We start from the raw sequence: 22,634 nt of genomic DNA, 5'->3' as shown, positions 1-22,634 counted from the left end.
TGCGCGTCGGTGAGGAGATTATAGTTTCATTGCCTATTGTTCTGTGACCGCTGCCCACCTATACTTACCTTCCAGACCTCGCCCTCGGTTGTTCTGGCCTTGAACCAGGCTGGTTCGTGACAGTCTGAAGGTCAATAAAACTTTTGAGCAGGTGTATACAACTCAATTTCTGAGACAAGAGGGATTTCTGAGCACATGACACCGTCATGTACGAGTGACCCTCCGTATAGCGCCAATGTCCACTTCTTCGATGATATAATTGACAACAGTTCAGAGACTTAGTCGAAAATTCCCTCGAAAATAAAAGACTCTTTGGTCTTTTTACTGACATTTTTTAAGTTCTAAGTCGAGAAATATAAGAACAACATACATATATAAGTTGATAATAAAATCACAATTTTTTTTTTTACTCAAACCACTGTAGCCAGAACTTGCAGATTATTTGCCCAGGAACTGAGTTCGTTGACACTATTTCCACTCGCCTTCCATGCAAGGGGTGGAGTACAACGACTTGTGGGTGCTGTTATCAGCTGGTTGGTTTATTTAGTAAAAAGATGCTCCACCTTGCCGTCATTTCGCACTGTGGGGATCGAGGGAGGGGGAGTACCCGGAGAGAAAACCCCCGACGTCCATCCCTGTCATACATAGTGTCCCGAGACAAGATGTGAACCGAGCAGTGTTGACAAGCGAGTGCTGTAACCACTCCACCACCACCGCCCCCCGCTGTTATCAGGCCGCACAGCTCGCTCTGTATACGCGGCAGCTGACACATGCGAAGGAGTAGAGAGAAGATAGTCCCGGGCTGTGTGCACTTTGTCCTGATCGCATTTAACGGCGATGGCAGGTGAGACTGAGAGCGTGTTTTCGTTGTCATTATGACAGTGTACAACTGGTTTTGTCAGCTGATTCGTGAGTACTTGCTCTCTTCCAGCTTGTCTGAGGTGCGATAAGGATCGAGAATCATTGAGTTGCAAGTGGGGCTTCGTAACTACGACTCTAGGTTGTGATTTGTTTCCGCGAATAACTCCAGTATTTGACAGGATAGTTGTTAACTGCAAAAAGCAATCAGCGATATTGTGACGAAAAGTTTTTGGGTAAGTTCGCAGCTTGTGCTTAGTTGGCATCCCTGTGACCTTTCACCTTTGTCCTTCTGCTCGGCAGACATGGCGTCGAAGGTTGTCCAGGCCGTTGTTCCAAACAAGGAGCTGCATTCGTTTGTCGTCCGCTGTATGACCAGTGTTGGGACCCCTGCGCACCATGCCACTGCACTTGCAGACCTCCTGGAAGCAGCAGACTACAGAGGACATTACAGCCATGGCCTCAATAGACTGGGTAATACTGTGTAATGCTGTGTAACGCCATTTTGCATGTCAACATAGTATGGCAACCTACATGTGCCACAACTTTTAAGGATTAAAATGTATTAAGCATTTTAATTCTATTACTCTAAGCATTACACACGATCATTAAATGTGCCATTTTCGTCACAAAAATAGTTCAGAAAATGAAAAGGTTCTCAAAATGTTTTCATTTTTAAACGTTATGTAATAAGTTTTACATCAATCATTTAAGTTTAGAAGTGTCAACTTATAAGTTGCTCAGGTCACGTCATTCTTGCTTGCTTATTTAATTCTTTCTTTCTCACTCTCAATCACACACATTCATTCATATATTGATGTATATCTATATTCATATATGCATATCCTGAATGAACATTATATGAGACTTGCATTGATAAGATTTTAAAGGTCATGACCATCAGTCCTAGATACTGCCCTAAGCACTGACCTGTGGGCTAAAGTAGAAGTGTGTTAGGTCAATGGTGTTATCTTGCTGCCTTTGTAAAATGTTTGCCTCCATGTAAGTAAAAGTTTGCTCACTTTTGATTGCACATCTGTGCAAGAGTAAATAACACTCTTTCAAGGAATTACTTAACAAGGAGATACTTAAAAGAAATTAAAATATTTCTATCTCTTTAATCTTTAGAAAAAAATCTTTCTTAATCCAGTGAATACTTCTATTTATTCTACAATTCTTCATATTCATCCATACACTTCCATTTCCTGACAGTAGTATTTCTTTGTTGTCTGGTTTACTGTTGGTTCATATCATTTTTTTATATCAGTGCTTTGAGCTCACCTCCTCAGTGGAAGCACATCGCACACATTTTATTATTATTATTGTGTGTATACAGTCCACATTGAATGAAGAGGTGTGAGAAAATAAGGCCAAAGAACAAGGCAGTAACCAAGACTTGTTTCCAAATAACAGACATGTATGTTCGAGACATCCAAACTGGAATGACAGCTCATGACAAAGAACCAACCATTGTAAAGGAAACAGCAGCTACAGCTCTGGTGGAAGGCAACAATGTATTGGGTGAGATCGATTGTCACTATCAGTTTCACCAATTATCGTAATTTTTCCATTGATAATTTAAGATATATATGCTTATCTAAAGATTATCATCTTAAATAGTGATCAGAGGATTTATTTGTCAAAATTGTAAATGCCTGCAAATTGAATCTTATTTAAAGATTTTTCTGAAGACTTAACAAAAGGATTATTTCATAAATTCTGGCACATCAGATTGTCTTATGTCTAACTTTTAAAAAGAAACCTGCTGAATGAAGTTATTTCACCACCAGGTCCAGTAGTGGGAAAGTATTGCACAGACCTTGCAATTAAAAAGGCAAAAGAAGCAGGCATCGGGTTTGTCACTGCTCGAGGTAAGCATACAAATGTCATTTGGTTTATTTTCCTATAACAGTCTCAGTCTGAGCCCATTATTTTATCTGGCAAAATAAAATTTTTAAGTCTTTCTTAGCAAAGATACACTCATACGTATGAACTGTCTCTACCTCCCTCTCACTCTCTCACACATTTTTTCTATCTAACGTTATCAAATTTTAAAAATAAAAACATTTCTTTATAGTCAGCAGTTTTTTTAGAAACAATTTCTGTTGAAAGAAATTTTGATTATTTATATTTGAATTCAACTGATAGTTTTTAAATCCGCAGTTATATATCAATTAACACCTAAGCTTAAGCTTGTTGGTCTGCAGTCAGCTGCTCATTCTTTCTGTGAAAATCTTGCTCGAGATCAGACTCTGTAACTTTACTGACATCTTTGAGATTCCATGTTTCTAGGCTGACAATAAACAGTGATGTTTCCTTTGCAATTATCTATTTGAGCCCTTAACTTGTTCAGTAGTACTGCCATAAAGAATGAGCTAAATGTTGCCTTCTTTATTTTAAATGTATTGAATAGAAATATAAAACAAAGTAAAGTTTAATCTTTTATCATGTTATTATCTTCTCAAAGGTTCGAACCATTTTGGTATTGCTGGCTGGTACAGCATGCGAGCAATGGAACAAGGGTTGTTGGTAAGTAGTTTTGAAGCACAGAGTTAAGAAGGACCGTGGGTTCAAGTGAATTTAGATTTTCAGTTAGTTATAGCTTGATGTTATCAACCATTTTCAGTTTCTTTTGTATTGAAAAGTGCAGAAGTGAAATGCAAGAAGCACATACTCCCAGGCATGATAGGCTTGTTGTCTCCCTTTTTTGTACAGGGTATGGCCTTCACCAATACCTCACCTCTGATGGTCCCAACCAGAGCCAGAAAAGTAAGCATTACTTGTTTTCAAACATCATCACATCAATTGTCAAAGCATTAGAGTATAACAATTTCATAAAATTTTATTCTTGCAGCTTTGTGACTAAATATAGCTGTTGCACAGATTTGCTTTTTCAAAAACAATCTTTCTCTCAGAAGGTATTCTTTATGTAAAGTCATTTCTTGATCCATTTCTTTATTATTTTTTAAGATAGAATTTTGGCACATTCGTGCCTACATGCATAGAAGGTCCATTGGTGGCCAGGTGTTTGAGTAGAAGAGTAGTATATATTGGTTTTACATCTACAAACAAGATATGAAATTTTATTGTTCTGGCTGACACATGTACTAATGCACAGCCATCTGAATAACTGTTAACAGCCAACTTTAGGCACCAACCCTCTGACTTTGGCAGCTCCAGCCAAAAATGGTGACAGCCTCGTCCTGGATATGGCCACTACAGCTGTTGCTCTTGGCAAGGTTAATGTTGTCTCAGTTTTTTTATGATAGCCATGAACTTTCTGAAAAGAATCCTTTTAGTAGGTACTGACACAATTAATTTTAAGAAAATTAAAGTACAAGAAAATATAAGAAAAACAACAAGAAACTGAGTCACTATCTTTATTCCTCACTGGAACATTGATGGCTTCTGTTTACTGATTTCAGATAGAGCTGAATGACAGAAAGGGCATCCCCATTCCTTCTGGGTGGGGCACAGACTCTAGAGGAAAGGTGAAAAGGATTTAAGTGATGTAGCTTTAATCATCATCAAACATGAGCATTGACATCAGTTTTCTCTTTCCTCAGAACAAATATTGTTAACTCTTTCTATGTGACTTGCTTCTGCATCAACAATTGTCTTTGCAGTTACAATGGTTTTCTTTAATTCAGTACAAGAAAATAAAAAAGCAGAGTATTTCTCTGCTCTCCCCTGTTTGGTGTGCAATGAAGCTGTTTTTGCACGACTGACTTTTGTCACCCAGGACTGTTAAAATAAGTCCATCCACACTTTGATCAGATCAAGAAATAAGACAAATTTTTGTTTGATTCTGGTACCTCTTATACACTTTTGAAACATTAAGCATCACATGTGTGTGTGTATATATATATATACATGCCCACATGTGTATCTGTCTTGGCAGTTCATATTAGGAGTGTTATTTGTGACAAGTGTCCTCCAGGATATGCTGAGAAGTGTTTATGAAATGGTAGCATATAAAAATAGTGCAACCTAACTTTATTTTCATTTTCCTCATGTTCATTTGTGACCCACTAAGAACTATTATAATACATGTAATATCTTCTCATTATTTTCTTCAAGGTGTGTTGAGCATTTTTGTCATTGTTATAGAAGTCTGGGTTTTTCCTAAGTGAATATATGTTGTTGTGATTTATTACAGCCCTGCACTGACCCCAAGCCAGTGGTGGAAAGTGGAGGGCTCATGCCACTGGGTGGAACAGAAGAAACCAGTGAGTGACATATGCTGTTAAAAGAATTTCAAATAGTTATAACCTTAGTATATTTAATTTCCTGTCACATTTCTTCATGTTGTTGATCTCTAATCAGGTATGAGAAGAGCATTATGGCTTCCAGCTTTTAGTTTTGCGCAAACACTTGCCTTACCATTCTTCTCCTTCCACACTTTTTTGTGAAAATAATTCTGATCAGGATGATTATGTTCACAGCATGCTTTGTATGGTGTTGACAGGTGGCTATAAGGGATATGGACTGGCCATGATGGTAGAGGTCTTCTGTGGAATATTAAGTGGTGCATCCTTTGGTCCTAATGTTCGACGATGGAAAACCAATGACAGACCAGCCAATCTTGTATGTCTGCACACTTAATGTGTGTTTTACAACCTGATACTTAAATTCATGTTGAGGTAGTACTGGTTGCTGGGTGAATGTGCATCTGTGTGTGTGGGGGTGGAAGGATGAGTGGGTAGGGCAGGGAGTTTATTTGTTTGGACAGGTGTAAGTGTGTGCACCTTGAAATAGATGTGCTGTTGACTAGATAAACTTGGAAAATGGTTAGAAGATCTGAAGAATATGAAAAAAATACATTTTTATTTAAAACTATGGAATTTATTGAAGAAATTGACAAGAAGAGTGAACTATGACAGGAAAAAGGACTAGGTTAGGGTTGGGTTTTGCAATAAGCAGATGGAAAGAACTATTTCATCTCTGTGAATCTATGAATACATTGATCGACAGAGAAAAATTTCAGTCTGTTTCTTTCACTCTTTATTTTTTTAGGGTCAGTGTTTTATTGCTATAGACCCAGATGCCTTTGCCCCTGGATTCCCAGATAGACTGAGTGAACTGATGAACTACTGCCGCAATCTAGAGCCTGTAAGTGATTTCTCAAAGGCCTTGGCCATATATTATATCCAACAGCCTTTTATATTATTCAGCATTGTAGGAGTATGGTGCATTTTTAAAGAGACTCTTTTTTTTATTTAAAAAATTGCCCCATATTTAGCTGTCTCTAGTTATGAAGATCCATGAAGTGTTCATTGTCTGTTTTCACATAATGTTGCTAGTTTTTCTATGAACAAATCTATAATAGTATGAAAATGAAAAGATAAGGACTCAAGGAATGTATTGTCTGTTTGATGTTTTATGATATGTCTGGTTGTAGGCAGAGGGTGAGAAGGAAGTGCTTGTGGCTGGGGACCCGGAGAGAAGTCATATGAAAGAGTGCGACGGCCTTGGGGGAATCCCCTACCACCCCAATCAGATCCAGTATGCTGTGAGTGTACTTAATATCATCTGCTTCATTTGTTTGTATATTTTAGTAAAGGTTTGTGGATTTGTACCCTGTATGTATGTGTTCATATTGGCATCTCAGTGTACCATAGAGCTGGGATTTGTGACAATGAAGATATGAATGTGCATATACAATAGAGATGAGAAAAAGATCCAAAGCAATTTTTAATTTTCTAAAAACATTGATGGTGTCTCTGTTTCTCTGTCCAGAATGACCTTGCATCAGAATTGAAAGTGGACCCAATGAAGACTTTGTAATAAAAGACTCTTGAATAAATAAAACCTTAAAGCTGTGTGTAACAAAATGCTTTAGAGATAACAGCAGCATGTTCTATGGATTTGTATATATATCTTCTTATATTTGTGTATATATATATCTTCTTATTGATTACATTTATCTTGTGTAAAAGTTGATTGCTGTTAAGCACTTCTGTCTGTTTTCAAGAAATCAGTCCCTTAAAACTGTACAGAAGTAATAATATTGGTGGTAGAGCACTAAGATCTGAGTGTGGTCATTGCTTTAGCATCGCTATCAAGCTGTCTGTCTCAGATGGATCAGAGTGAAGTATATTCCTATATCTGTCTTTCAAATATTTGTATTGTCTGTCCCTGGCTCTGTTCTTTTCATTCAAAGGTATTTTATCTTTCAATGTTTCCTGCATCCAGGTAAAACAATTGCTCATCTTTTATATTTTGATATAAAAGCTCTAATAACAATCAAATTAAACATTGTTAAATGTCAAATAAACTTGACAAAGCGAAGTTGTGTTGTCTGTTCATTGTAAGTGATGCAAGAAATCGAAAAGGAAACATTGGCAACAGACCTTGTGGATGGTCGTGGTCTTATGGGTCTGCCAGCTTCCGTCAGTTTGAAGATGTTATCACCTTTTTGATTCACTTCCAGGGCGTGGCTTGATATGACATTAATGAACTGCCTTTAATGAACCGAGTAATAGGGATAGTTTATGGGATTTTGCTTCAGTCAAAATGAAGCCCAGCCACCACCGCGCATGCTTGCAAGTAATTAGTGTGTGTGTGTTAGGACTTAAAGATGTTTTAACAATCCTATTTTCAAACGGTGTGTTTCTTTGTTAGGATCGGGTACTTTTCATGTTAGAAGTTTTGATGCCTTTTTTTCGACTGGGTTAAGTAATGAACTCTAGCAAAGAAACCGTTTTGAGAAGATAAAATAATAGCAGGTCAGGGTAACTCAATGGCGTGCGTGATGTTATCTTCCCCTCCAATCAACGCTCTCTACCCATCCCACTCGCCCGGATGTCTGCACCACGTGACTGTCCCACAAACGACCACCTCACAGGACACCAGATGGCGAGCGAGCAGGTAGGTGGGGCGGCGGCCGGTGACCAGGAGGACGGCGTTGTCATAGTAACGTGTCAGGAGCTGCAGGCGTTCTGTGTGAGATGCCTGCAGAAGGTGGGCGCTGTAACTGAGCACGCCAGGGCAATGGCCGAGCTCATCGTGGCGGCTGACCATCGGGCCATTACAGCCATGGACTGAACAGGATAGGTGAGGGCTGCGGACATTTCTTGGCCAGTTTTTAATGTCGTTATGTTTCCATTTAAAGATATGAAAAGTTCAAAATAAATTATAGGGCCGAGCCATTTTTATTTTTATTTTCCAAAATCCTCAGCTTATAGTCATTCCCTTTCTGCGTTTTCGAAATAAAAGGATCACCAAAATACACAAAAAGGTAAAAAAAAAAGTAATCACACCAGGAATGTAACTAAATGCACAATGCAGCCTGTGTAAGAGCTGGGACATGTTTTAGTCATAGCCATGGAAAGCCCGGTATGCAGGGTGAAATTGTGGATGGTATCTCGAGTATGGAGGAACAGAACTCAGGAATTAGACTTTGTCCAAAGATTAAACCAATGGTTAAAAAAATTAAAGATTTCTTCAAACAAATAATAACAAAACAGTTTTCTTTGTATAGGAGGATATATGGACGACATCCGTAACGGTTGTGTCGTCTCTTCACCGGAAGTGACGCCAGAAATCGTGAAGGAAACAGTGGCAACAGCCCTTGTGGATGGTCATAACCTAATGGGTCAGCCAGCTTTCATCAGTCTGAAGATGTCGCTGCCATTATTCACTTGGGGCTGTAGTTATGAAGCAAAGTAGGGGCAACATGGGAACAGAAGGAAAGTCTCTAGTGTCTCGACCCCACAGATGTTTTACCCCTGGACACATAGTGATAAAGCGATGGTAAAGATGCCCTGAGGTTAAGAAAAAAAAAAAGGAAGTAGTGTCCACAGGGTCTAGGCCTTGTATTGTTATTACAAAAATAAAACGTCATTCCTTGAATTCCTCAGTCACCTCTCGGTAAACTACTTAATTCTCACTTCATAACTGCTAACAGTTTTTCGTTACATCATCTGTCAAAGTTTTCGACTTTCCACGCACCATCGCCACCAGTTGCTTATAAAACAATCCAAATCTGATCGTGTTTTTACAGGACCTGTGGTGGCCACCTTTGGAATGGATCTGGCCATACGCAAAGCAAAACAAGTCGGGATAGGATGGGTCTGTGTCAAAGGTCAGTACTCCCTCTCTTCTGATGCAGAAATAATTTAAGCCATGTGTCAACTTTCCGTATAAAACTTTGTAAAAAATGTGAATTGATATGAGGCAGGTTTCTATGTCTCTGCACAGGGTCAGGCCACTTTGGTATCGCTGGCTGGTACAGCTCCAGAGCCATGGAGCAAGGACTGATAGTGAGTAGTCCCTTCATTTAGCCATAACATCAGATAATAATAATCACACAATAATCTCATATGTGCACCACATAGTGACAATATGACAAAATATACATGTATAGATGAATATATAGAGAAATTACTGCAATTCGAATAAATCTGTTTTTGTATACTTTTAAATTTACTATTCATCAGCTGGTTAATTTAAATTCTTCATCGGACAAGAAGCCGAACAGTCAAACCTGAGCGCCGCAAGTCCAGTTGTAACTAAGTTTAACGTGTGCAGAAACAATGAAGAAATTCGTGTTTTGCAGGGTATGGCATTCACCAATACCTCACCTGTTTTGGTTCCAACACGAGCCACTCAGGTGAGTTTATTGGAGTTGTGAGTATGGTTCACTTGATGTGCAGTATTCTTTATTGTTACCAGTCCTCCAGCCATACCTCTACACTGTCTCACAGCAAAGCATTTATCATAAACTTATCATAAAAAGAATCCGCAACCATGTCTAACAAAATGAAAAACATTCGTGACCGTGCAAGCATTCATTAATTATTTTCTCCGGAAAGTTTCATTAGACACACTCACATGTCGGCAAAAGCCTTGACCATAGTGAGTAGTACAATTTTAAAAATATGAAAACCTTTCCTATAATTAGATTTGTTTACGGGTATTGTCGCATTTCGTTTTCAGAGTACTCTGGGTGCAAACCCCCTCTCAGTTGCTGCACCAGCTCAGGGTGGCGACAGTTTTATGTTGGACATGTCCACCACTACAGTTGCCATTGGCAAGGTGAGCGTGTGGACCGCGTACCCGCAATTTCGAACACGTAGCAGACTTAGTTAAAACAACAACAACAATAACAAAAACATTAGCAAAAAAAAAAAAAAAACAAAACAAAATTGAAACCGAATTCCGAAAACACTAGTTATCATATCCCTGCCATCTGTCATTTACTGTCTTTGAAAGTTTGTAAGTAAAGTTCTTTGTTGTCTAGGTGGAGATAAAACAGATTCTCCAACAACCATTACCGGTGGGCTGGGCAGTGGACTGTGACGGCAAAGTTGGTTTGCTTTGTTTTGTTTGTTTGTTGGTTTTTCTCTGCTGAGAAGAAGTGGTGAGGATGGGTTGCAGATGAAAAAACTGACCATCATGTCTCCAATAACAATTCTCATGATGACAAAGAGAATTCTGGATATCTCTTTTATTCTTGTTATCATCATTAATCTTAAAACAGGAAAAATATATTCTTTCAGAATACAGATGATGAATTATGACAGGGTGCCTCGATTTTATATTCAGGACATTCGTGTTAACATGGTGTGTACAAATCCCCAATGACATGTAGCGATTTTTAAATAATGTTTGTGTTGCAGCCGACAACAGACCCTAACAAGGTGATGAACGGCGGCAGTCTCATGCCACTAGGTGGCGCAGAGGAGACAGGTGGACTACGTTGATTGTTTTCTTCTTTTTATTTGTCAGTAGATTAGCTGTAAACACATCCAAGTAATGGCTCTGAAATGTTAACTGGGTTGAGATTTATTTTCCTATAAAAGAAGAGGGAGAAGGAATATCATCAAAGAAGCCCGAAGGTAGGAAAAATACAGATTACTCTGCGTTTAAATGTGTCTTCCTCTGACCACAGCGGCTTCGACTACACTCCAAGGACCAAGATGCCTTGAAGAACAGTCTTCCACAGGGTGTCGTATCGGGTCACGTGACCAAATAAGACCAGCTTACATCACTTGACTGTTGAGAGTAGAGTATCCAGGTGTCCTAAGAGTGTGGCATACTTGTTTCGCACAAAGTGAAAACCCTGACAAATAGACTTCTGTGATACGAAAGTAAGCTTTTTGTCAGAGTCTGTATATGAGAACAACAATATCTGGTTCCTCTTGCAGGAGGCTACAAGGGGTACGGACTGTCCATGATGGTAGAGGTGTTCTGTGGCATCCTCAGTGGCGCCAACTACGGACCGTTTGTGCCCATGTGGTTTAAACACAGTGCCCCGGTCAATCTGGTGAGTAGTCTTGTGATGTTTTGTCCAAAGGTCATCGTTCCGGCTTTTGTAAAGAGCCAGTTCTAAAGTGTTTCACGATGTCCATGATGCTAATGGTGACTGTTGGTCTGTGCAGGGACAATGTTTTGTAGCCCTCGACCCACAAGTCTTCGCTCCAGGGTTCGGTGACCGCTTGAGCCAACTGTTGAACCATTGCCGCAACCTGCAGCCGGTAAACTTGCATGTCCTCCACACTGGCTACTGTTCACACTGTGTTCATATTAGACAGGACTTACAAGTGCGTTACAGTCTGTGAATGGTTCAGTGCTAATGCGTCCTTAAAATGTTTTTTTTGTAGGAAATTTAACATCAGGTTTTGTTGATCTCTGTGATTTGCAATAAAATCCTTTCTGAGTAAATTCCTGTCAACTGTTAACGCATACAACAATGAGCCAAAGAAGATTTGGGGTGATATTTTGTGTTAATATGCGAAAATCATTTTTATGAGTAGACCCCACTTGGTCTAAGAATTATTTTAAGCGATTTATTTGCCTTTGACTGCGTGTGACAGGCGGAGGGAGAGAGCGAAGTGCTGGTGCCAGGAGACCCAGAGCGACAACACATGGAGAAATGCGATGCCCTGGGAGGAATCCCCTACACACGGAAACAGATCGACTGGGCGGTAAGCATCTCACATCAGCATCCTCATCCTCTCCCTCCAAATACACTGGCCACAGTATGACCTGGACTGTGTGTCTGGTTATGATCATCCTTAGTGTGTGACCTCCTCGACACATGCACAACACGATGAATTAAAAACTATTCACCAAAATACGCATGCATGCAATAGTCACTGTTATCTAATCACAAAAGCTGATGATTGCAATTTTTACATTCAGCGGAGAGGGAAATATTAGTGGAATAAAGTCTGCGCAAAACAAATGTTTCGATCTCATGGTTTTTGTTGCAGGATAATCTAGCCAGAGAGAATGGTGTGCCGCCGCTGGAACGACTGTCTTCATGATCACCGACACTGAGCACACACAAGTAGTGAAAACTGAAACAAGTGCTGAAAACTGTAACACTCATTTTAAGCAGTATCCTGTACAGGCCTTAAGCATATTCTTCGACAGCAGACATACAGAAGTTTATATATGGTGAAGCGCTAATGTATGATGTCAGCACAGGTCGCCTTGACAAGACTGAATTACTTTCTTTCCCAGGCAAGAATAAAAGACCAGCCATGTCCTCCAAGTTGTCCTCGTCTGCCAGACATGTTACAATTCTGCACACGACCCACTCCCATCTCTTGCCATTACATGTGCATCTTTGTATCGAACATTCAGATACTTAGTCCAGTTAAACAGAAACAGCTACTAAGGAGGCGACACTTTAAAACATTCTATTTGCATGGATGCAAAATGCATTTTGAGTGCCGCCAATAACCATGATAACAAAGTAAAACAAAAGCAATGCCTAGAATGCTCTGAACAATTTAAAAAACTTTTTTTTGTGTATGGAAACCGAATACATTTTTAGTGTCGCAATAGCGATAAAAATTAAAATGAACACAATATCAATCAAGATCACAGTTCACGAAGTACAAAGACCACAACAATCAAAATAAACCAAGAAAACCCCGATGGAAGTAGACAGCTTACATTTCTTTTTAAACAGTAGGACAAGGTCAAATGATTTCAAAAACAGTGAGTAAAATTCAGCAAGCTCCAATATGATCATTACACATTCAAAAATGCATTGCACAGATAAAAACTCCACTTAACTTCAACCGTGTTGAGTTTCTTCTTAAACTAATTTATTAAAAAGATTAATTGCTATATGTTGGTGCTAAATTATTGGTTATGGCTTTGTCCAAAATATGATAGTGGAATATGTGCATTAAAAATGCTAAACTTGCAAACTCGAAGCATGTAATATGAACTCCTCATTTTTTTATTTTTTTTTTTTACTTTATGGGGTTTTACAGTTAAAATAAGAGCCAGCCACCAGCGCCTGTTTGCAAGTGTGTGTGTGTGTGTCTAACTTTAGACTTGAAGGTATTTTAAAAATCCTATGAAAATTGTTTCTTTGTCAAGGATCGGGTATATTACACGTTAGAAGTTTTCATACCTTCTTCGACTCTCTGTGTTAAGTAATAACTCTAGTGAAGAAGCGGTTTTGAGAGAGAAAAATAAAAACAATAGCAGGTCAGGGTAACCCAATGGCGTGCGTGGTGTCATCTTCCCCTCCAATCAACGCTCTCTACTCATCCCACTCGCCCGGATGTCTGCACCACGTGACTGTCCCACACACGGCCACCTCACAGGACACCCCAATGGCGAGCGAGCAGGTAGGTGGGGCGGCGGCCGGTGACCAGGAGGACGGCGTTGTCATGGTAACGTGTCAGGAGCTGCAGGCGTTTTGTGTGAGATGCCTGCAGAAGGTGGGCGCTGTCACAGACCACGCTCAGGCAATGGCCGAGCTCATCGTGGCGGCTGACTACCGGGGCCATTACAGCCATGGACTGAACAGGATAGGTGAGGGCTGCGGACATTTCTTGGCCAGTTTTTGATGTCATTTTGTTTCCAGCCTGCTAATTACGACTGGTTTGATGTTTGGCGACAATTAGACTGGCTTACAGAAATACATCTTCCTCTGAATTAACATGCTTGTAGTTTCCTTACCTCGCCTGTCGCTCCTCCGTGGCCTGTTTCCGCTGCTTTATCTGAGGTGCAATTATTAAATAAGCCATCTCTATTTGTATTTTCCAAATTGTACGTGTATGGCCTTTTCAAAACAAAACAAAACAAAACTGCAGGGATCACGCCGTGAATAAAGAAAGATGATAAAGCCAGAGGTCAAAAGCAGTGACACCAGGATGACATGAATATGAGCACAATGCATTCTGACTACAGCTGGGACCGTACTTTAATTTGTCACAGCCTTAACATCATGGGTTAACATTATTGTAGGCAGGGTGAAATTGTAGGCTGGTATCTCGCGACATGGAGGAACAGGACTCTAATTTAATTACATTTTTACGACCACGACGGTGATGATGATTTCACAGATTAAATCAATGTTTAAAAAAACTAAAATTCTTCAGAAGATAATCAAAAGACAGTTTCCTGTTTATAGGTGCGTATATGGACGACGTCCGTAACGGTTGCGTCGTCTCCTCGCCGGACGTGAAGCCAGAAATCGTGAAGGAAACGGCGGCAACGGCCCTTGTGGATGGTCATTGCATCATGGGTCAGCCAGCTTCCTTCAGTTGTCTTTATGGGTGTCTGATTCCGTAGTTACGAAGCGAGCTCAAGTCGTTAGAAGACAAGCCTCCTGTTTTCAAAGTTATAAAACTGCTCGTGTTTTACAGGGGCTGTGGTGGCCACGTTTGCAATGGATCTGGCCATACGCAAAGCGAAGGACGTCGGGATTGGATGGGTCAGTGTCAGAGGTCAGTAGATCCCTGACCTAGTCTATTCATTAACGCGGTTTGCTGATGTAACCTTCGTATACAGTCATGCCCCTATATACACTTGCAGATTTTTTATGCATAGTGAAGCAGCCGCAGACTTTACTTTCAATTTCAAGCGCATTGATTAGATGATAAAGTATATTTTCTGCTTTTCAGAGCTAGTAGAGAACACTGGAAGTTTCCTCTTTCTATGATTCAAAGACCGCTTTTCAGTATGGTGGACACACGCACATTCCGAGAGAGAAAAGAGAATGAAAGAGAAAGAGAAATAATTCAAGCCTCTCTTCCATAAGAAAATGTCACCTTTTGGTAACTTTGTAAAAAGGTGAATTGATAAGAGACAGGTTGCTATGTCTCTAAACAGGATCAGGCCACTTTGGCATCGCTGGCTGGTACAGCTTACGAGCCATGGAGCAGGGACTGATAGTGAGTAGTCCCTTCCCAACAGGATTTTTTCCCAAGCCTTTTCTTTAAACCATTGGTTTCCTGTGACCTTCACACAAAAGATCGACATTTGTCAGGTTAGGAAAAGCTTTGAACTATGAAAAGAAATGCTTCGACTGATTTTCTCGATGAGCGAACAGCACAGACTGGACATTCACATGTGGGACATATGTGAGGTTGGTGGTTATGTGGCACATACCAGTACACGTAAGCTCAACCAATGTTCTCACCAGGCCACTCATTCCAGTAACACGTGTACAGAAATAATGCAGAAGTTTGTGTTTTGCAGGGTATGGCCTTTACTAATGCTTCGGCGAACATGGTTCCAACACGAGCCACTCAGGTGAGTTCTTAGGAGACTCTTTCCTTTGTGACGCACAAGACTTTGCTCTTCTCAAAACCACCCACCTTACATCTACCCGTTCTCACAGCCACGCATCTATCCTACACTCAAAAATACGAAAAAAAAAAAAAAATCCGCTACAATTTCCAATAAAAAAAAAGCTAATGAAATTGGTTTGTGACTTTCATGAGGCGCACTCAGAAGGAGGAAGAATCCGTCGCCATAGTAAATGGTTAAATTTTTTTTTAAAGCCTCTCCCTCCAATCACATATATTGCACAGACGGTTTGTTTTTAATTTTTCAGAGTACCCTGGGTGCTAACCCTATTGCAGTTGCTGCGCCTGCTAAGGATGGCGACAGTTTTGTGCTGGACATGTCCACCACTACGGTGGCAGCTGGAAAGGTGAGCGTGTTCAGTTTCTCACTCGAAGAAGCTGTTGTGTATATATATATATCAGACACCCTCACCTTAAACTTTTAAAGGGCAACACTAGCGATCAGCGAAAATTGCTGAAAATAGAGCATAAAGCATTACAAACCATATTCCGGTGGTATTTTATGACGAAAAGGCACGAGAAATACAGTATTGTATAAATGTCTTTTTTCTTAGGAAAAGGGTAGTCTTTCGATGGAAAAGTCTCGGCACAAAATATCCTTCACACCTCAATCCAACCTTCTCACTACCGCCTCGTTACATTGACTCTGCTCACTGATTCTCTCTTGTGTCCAAGATCTTTTTCCATCAATCATGTGCTTTTCAGACAAAATAACATCTTGCACGCGGCACTACTGTTGTTATTTACAGAAAGTGTATAAACAGTGTTTTTAAGGAGCCCTATGGGACAACAATGACCAGCTTCTACCACACACCACATTCGTTCACGGTTAAAATAATTTTTTTCTGAGGGTTGATACATTGATACTTTTTATGGAGACTGAATAAGTGGACATGAGTCCTGTAGAAGGTACGTTTTATTTGCACATGAAAATGTGTAAATAATATTCTCTGTCGTTTAGGTGGAGGTCAAACGGACGATGCAACAACCGTTACCTGCGGGCTGGGCAGTGGACTGTGACGGCAAAGTTAGTTTGCTTTGTTGTTTGTTTCTTCTTATCTGTTGGTAAGAAGTGGTGAAGATGGGTTGCCAAATTCCAGCTGACGACACTAAAGACCAATATTTTCAAGTCTCAGGATGACATAGATGTTTCCTTCAAACCTGCGGGTAGCTAATGATGCAGTCCTTATGATAGCTATTTAGTGCTGTTCTGGAAAACAAGAACAATAATTTATCCTGGGCATACCAGGACTGGAATACTGTGGCTCAGTTGTTAGGTGTGACTCCAATCCCACTTGACATTTATCAACAAAACCTTGTTGAGAGAGAGAGGGAGGGGAAACCTTGTGTGAAGAATGGAAAACATGTTTGTGCCGATGTTGGTTTTTTTTTCATTCTTCTTTTCATCATTAATCTTAAACGAGCAATGAAAAAAATCGCTTCTTGCCGTTTAGAATACATACAATGATGTGTTATGATAGGGTGCCTAGAGTTTACATTCAGAATATTGGTGTTGATATGGTGTGTGCAAAGCCACAGATGATAGGACAAGATTTTTAAAAACTGTTGCTGCAGCCGACAACAGACCCCAACAAGATGATCAACGGCGGAGGTCTTATGCCGCTAGGTGGCGCAGAGGAGACAGGTGAACACTGATTAATTGTGTCTCTAGATTAGCTATAAATAAATCCAAGTAATGACTAAATATTAACTGGTTTGAGATTGCTTTCTGCATCTTTTTTAAAAAGAAAGGTACGTAGCTTGATGGTGTATGTCGAATTTGTATGTATAGACAAAAGACTTGTAATTTGTTTCATGATTTAAATTAGCAACACTTGCAGAGCGTGTCCAAGCAGAAACGCTAATTTTAAAGGGAGAAGAATTTATAAATTAAGCGTTTAATTTTTATATCTACAGTTTTAATGATAATGTGTAATGTAAAAATATACAATACCTGACAATATTAATGATGGGTGTGTAGTGTGAACTTATTTGTCAGTCTATGGTAAAAACAATATCCGGTTCCTCTTGCAGGTGGCTACAAGGGTTACGGACTGTCCATGATGGTAGAGGTGTTCTGTGGCATCCTCAGTGGCGCCACCTTCGGACCGTTCGTGCCCAGATGGTCTAAACACAATGCCCCGGTCAATCTGGTGAGCAGTCTGTTGTAATCTTGTTGGCAAGGTGTGTGTCTGGCTACTAAGCCAGTCAGATGCAAGACTAAAGTGCTTCACGATGTCCATGATGCTAACGGCGACTGTTGTCTGTGCAGGGACAATGTTTTGTAGCCCTCGACCCACAAGTCTTCGCTCCAGGGTTCGCTGACCGCTTGAGCCAACTGTTGAACCACTGCCGCAACCTGCAGCCGGTAAACTTGCATGTCCTCCAAACTGGCTGCTGTTCACACTGTGTTCATATTAGTTGGCGCTAGTCTCTGTGTGGTTCAGTGCTACTGCATCTTTCGGATGTGTTTTCACACACATTTTTGTAAATTTCACAGCAGTTTGAGTGATGTTTGTGACTTACTTCAAAATCCTTCACAGGTTTGATTTCTGAGTTTTCATGTGACTGTTAACGTATACAACAAAGATTTTTTTAGTAATATTGTGTGTTGATATACAAAGACATTAATATACGACTCACTTTATACAGTGAGCTTGATCTTAAAACTGTTTTGAGCAACACATTTGCATGTCTGTGTGTGCATGTGACAGGCGGAGGGAGAGAGCGAAGTGCTGGTGCCAGGAGACCCAGAGCGACAACACATGGAGAAATGCGATGCCCTGGAGGGAATCCCCTACACACGGAAACAGATCGACTGGGCGGTAAGCATCTCACATCAGCATCCTCTCCCTCCCCACACCATGCACACACCTACATGAGGGAAAATCTACCTACACCATTGCACTAACTGCACAAGTAGGCTGAATTGTTGTAGGCACCTCAAACATGAAGCAGCTTGGAAAGTATTCTTTAAATGTTTTGGGGACAACAACTGCCGGTTGTAACTGGTATTGAGAATTAGTAGCACTTGATCTTACATTATTGATATCGTCTCTTGAATTATTAATTCATAACTTCTTTTATTTCTCTATCGCAGCGCAACTGTCTTGGAGGCCGTTTCTAACCGAGCGAATGTTGTCAAAACTTTTTACCGAATTTGGCAAAGGTCATAAGAAAAGAATGGTTTATAATGTGTCTGTCGTGGTTGTTGTTGCAGGATAATCTAGCCAGAGAGAATGGTGTGCCGCCGCTGGAACGACTGTCATAATTTCTGACACTGAGTACACAACGAAAGTAGTGAAAACTGAAAAACGAACTTTAAACAGGAAGCAGTGCAGACCTTAAGCAGATTTCTTTCAAGTTTATATTGTGTATGACGGAGCACCAGTGTTAGGAAAGGACCGAGTCTGAGAAATCTGGTTTCCAATTTCATAACATGGGACCAGGTGCAGAGAATTTCTCCAAGTGATGTGAAAACCCGAAACAGTTTGTAATGCGCGAGGGCACACCCACCCACCCGAGTGTTTCCCCAACAGGTCCGGCTTGCCTTTATGGTAACAGCTCATGGTTGACATACTGCAGTTTATTATATTTCTGGAGTTTCGAACCCTTTCTTATCCAGGCCTAAATGAAAGTCAAGACTGTTGCTGTGTACATACTGTAAGCCAATTTCTTAATGTGATATCTTTATAGAAACTTTTTTTGAATGGCGGATTACCAGCATTTGGAATAGCTGATGCAATGTGTGGGTACATCAGGAGAGACTCTTTTATAAAGTTCTTAATTATTACAGTTTCTACAAAATTTTTTAACTCAAAGTGTCTTAGTTTCAAATAAACACAGCTGTAGAAAGTAATAACTGTTATTGGTGTTCTCTTGAAGCTGTCACTGTCTGTACACGTGTCTATAAATAACCTGTACTGGACAGACATTGCTATGTACAGAGGCCTCAGCCACAAATGCCAGGATTGTTCATGGCTACGTTTACTTTGGCTTCAGCAGAATGGAGCTAGTCACCTGCAATAGGGAAATAGCCTAGTTCCCTGTTGACCCCAATGGAGTGTACTGACCATACAAAACCCGGGCCCCAGGTAAGTGTAGGAGGAGGGTCTCTAATGACTTGCTGTCACAAAAACAACCTATCTGGCACAAATAAAAGAAAAACAAAAATAAAAAACAACTTTGTGCACACAAGCTACACTTTTAAGGCTGTTTTTTAATTTACAGATATAGGGTTTCTCGTCTTCATCTGAAAAGCTTTATGTAAATTAAACTGTGACACTCCAATGTCTTGCCATTACGAAGGATGTTCAGCAACATATGCAACTCGATTTCAAACATTCTGACACCTGAGAAAACAAGCTACTAGGCAGTTGACAATTTGAAACTTTATTTGCATTTTTAGTGCCGCAACAACAATGATAAATAATGAGACACAAGAAATGTCTATAAGGCACTGAACAATTTGAAACAGTATTTGCATGGAAACCAAATGTGTTTCTCGCATCGCAATAATGACATAATAAATAAAAATAAAGCACAATGTCAAGATCACAATTCAAGAAGTACATTAAGTACAAAAATAAAAATCAGCCAACAGAATCTGGATGGAAGCAGACAGCTAACATTTGCTAAAACAGCAGGACAAATCATTTCAGAAAAAGAATTAATCAGCTTGCTAATTTTATCATAACCTTTCAAAATTGGTCTCCATATATAAGCAGCACACTATTACCACTTAAGATGTTTTGGCATTGCTAAATTATTAGCTACATGTCTTTGTCCAAAATATTTCAGTGGAATGTATCCCTTAAAAATGTTAACTCACAAACTTGAAAATATTTGAACTCCCCTTTTGGATTTCAACAACAGACAACTACATTCTATGAAGATTCTTAAAATGGCGACCAAGTTAATGGTGGCTACCTCTCTGTTTCTTTTTACAAGCATTTGGGTGTGGCTAAGTCCTTACAACAGTTTCATGATCTACGTTCAGATGGCATAGCCAGGGGACTTTCTTATTTCTGAGAAATAATGTTGAGCAAGACTGAGAGCAAGGGATAAAATAAGAGTGCACATGAGACAGACCCCCACCTCCCCAAATGCACATTGCAAATGTGCTGTGTACTGAGTCTGATGTAACCTATCAGGTCAAGACTCTTATGAATATATAATAATTGGAGAGAAAAAAAGATGGAAATGACACAAACACAAATTTTAAAACTTCCGTTTATCTTTTTTTTTTTTTTCACTGTCGGGGATAGAACAGTTCCTTAGAAAAACTAGTCCAGGTAGCAGCGAGTCTCAGTGTAGTCTGAATGTGCATTAAGCAAGCTAAGTTGATTATTGTGCCTTGACTACACACCGCATCGTTGTTACACAGCACAGTGTGAATAATATTGTGATTTGTGATTATGTTTCCTATAGCGCACTGTATGCTTAACTTGTTAGTACTAGCTGTTCTTGTGTAGTACTGGTAGATAGTGATTGTGCGTTATCGTTGTGAAGATAGGGTGGTGTTATACACATGACTTTGCACACTTTTCTTTAGGAGGAAGATACCAAGTGAATACGGATACGCGGGATGGCGATGTACTGGCCATTGAGGGTGGAGAAACTTTGCCCCCCGGACTAGGCGCGGCACCTGAATGTCCACACTGCTTCCAGGCACCCTGCATAACAGCAGGTCGCGACGTTGAGTTCATCGGGAAGGGACAGGCGGCTTGTTCTCAAAATCGAGCTATTCGGAATAGCATATATACAAGATACTGGAAAATGCTAGACTTTGTAGGACTCTGGAGGGACAGGAGATACCTGGATAGAAAAATCGCTTTGGCAGAAGGTGAATGGGTGCTGTGCCACAGGCGTGAAGTGATGCTCACTTACGTCGTGCAAAAAGTACGAACATTGTACCCAAACCCAGATGCACTGCCGTATATCGGTCACCAATGGGAATTAAAAAAAAAACAACAAAAAAACAAACTAAACAAGACGAATAAAAACTAAGTTTGAAAAATTCCATTGCCTTTTTGTTTGTGTTATTTGGGTTGTTTGCCTTTGTCTCCTTTTCTGTCCTCTCTCTCTCACACACAAGGGAGAACACACAAACGAAACCACGGGTTCGAAACTGGTTCTAACCCTTTTGATTATACAAGTCTTCTCTACGTCCAGTTCTCGGTTTTGTGGACTCAGGAAGACGCAAGCACTGATGACCTCCCCCCCCCCCCCCGGCACAATGGTCGGGTTAGATAAAAAGAGAAAAGATCATGGGGGCACTATGTTGTCAGTCATCAGGAGGAATGAACTGAAAGTATTAAATATTATTATTCCCTCTTATGAGTAAAGAAAGATGTAAGGAAAGACAGTATGTTCAGATAGAAGCCGTTTCGCCTCACTTTGTCTGGTAGGACAACCCTAACCCTGACAGTATGTTCAGCTGCAAACCGTTTCACTTCAGCTTTCTAACCGCCAACACCAAGTACTCCGCTGAGAAAGAAGTTTAATGGCTCGCACGGGCGAAAGCATTGGAAAACACGCCAATTTCAACTTCGGCCTTTAAGCAGTGGTTTCGTAACAGTTCTTTAACATAACCTAACTTAGCATTACTTGTAGGGATGCAAGGGGTGATAAGCCTGGCCGACATAGCGGCTGCAGCCCAATGCTTGGACTCAGCACAAGAGGTGAAAATTAAGAACGGAACAGCAGCGAGGTGAAAAGCGAACCCCACAACCTTGCAGTGATGGTGGGAGTGAAAAGGACTCGGCTGAGAACAGGAAGAAAACGCGCACAACTACAGCGGGGTGAATTTGAGGTACACGGAATTCCACCGTCTCTTTTGCCTCTGCTGCTAAAGATGGCAAATGAGGAATTAAAACAGCAAATGTAACAATCAAGAGGTATGACGATTTAAATTACTGTGTTTTAAAAGTAATCTCTTAGATACGCTGGTCTTCCCCACCACAGACTGTCCCAGCAGGTATAATGCAGCAGACAGATAGTGCTGATACATCACTGCACACTGGGACAATACAGGAGACAGACCATACTCAACACCCAGATCACACTGACACAGTGCCGCAAAGGGACCACACAGATATCTCACAGTGCATGCTGTCCACCACACAGGTATATAATGCAGCAGACAGACCAGGAACAAGATACTGGAAAAACAGCACAGAGATGCATCACAGGATGCAGTTCAATACC

At 40.4% G+C, this 22,634-nt stretch overlaps 1 protein-coding gene across 1 annotated transcript; it reads left to right on the top strand.

Moving 5' to 3' along the window:
* The first annotated feature begins 652 nt into the window (after positions 1 to 652).
* Positions 653 to 19,293, top strand: LOC112563873. The gene is given in 38 exon segments (XM_025238289.1): positions 653 to 844; positions 1,162 to 1,332; positions 2,272 to 2,379; positions 2,649 to 2,729; positions 3,326 to 3,387; positions 3,574 to 3,627; positions 3,999 to 4,097; positions 4,284 to 4,349; positions 5,018 to 5,087; positions 5,327 to 5,445; positions 5,875 to 5,970; positions 6,260 to 6,370; positions 6,598 to 6,641; positions 7,596 to 7,879; positions 7,882 to 7,914; positions 8,342 to 8,455; positions 8,864 to 8,944; positions 9,061 to 9,122; positions 9,419 to 9,472; positions 9,799 to 9,897; positions 10,103 to 10,168; positions 10,482 to 10,551; positions 11,010 to 11,128; positions 11,244 to 11,339; positions 11,679 to 11,789; positions 12,078 to 12,121; positions 13,295 to 13,644; positions 14,246 to 14,359; positions 14,481 to 14,561; positions 14,947 to 15,008; positions 15,316 to 15,369; positions 15,674 to 15,772; positions 16,387 to 16,452; positions 17,001 to 17,070; positions 17,460 to 17,578; positions 17,698 to 17,793; positions 18,140 to 18,250; positions 18,646 to 19,293. Coding segments are annotated over 38 exon segments (3,594 nt in total). The 5' UTR covers positions 653 to 837; the 3' UTR covers positions 18,697 to 19,293.
* The last annotated feature ends 3,341 nt before the right edge of the window (positions 19,294 to 22,634 follow it).

Source organism: Pomacea canaliculata, linkage group LG5 (genome assembly GCF_003073045.1).
Source record: "Pomacea canaliculata isolate SZHN2017 linkage group LG5, ASM307304v1, whole genome shotgun sequence".
In the NCBI taxonomy this organism is placed as follows: domain Eukaryota; kingdom Metazoa; phylum Mollusca; class Gastropoda; order Architaenioglossa; family Ampullariidae; genus Pomacea; species Pomacea canaliculata.
Note: the sequence above shows the minus strand (reverse complement) of the source record. Positions and strands in the feature narration are given on the sequence as shown.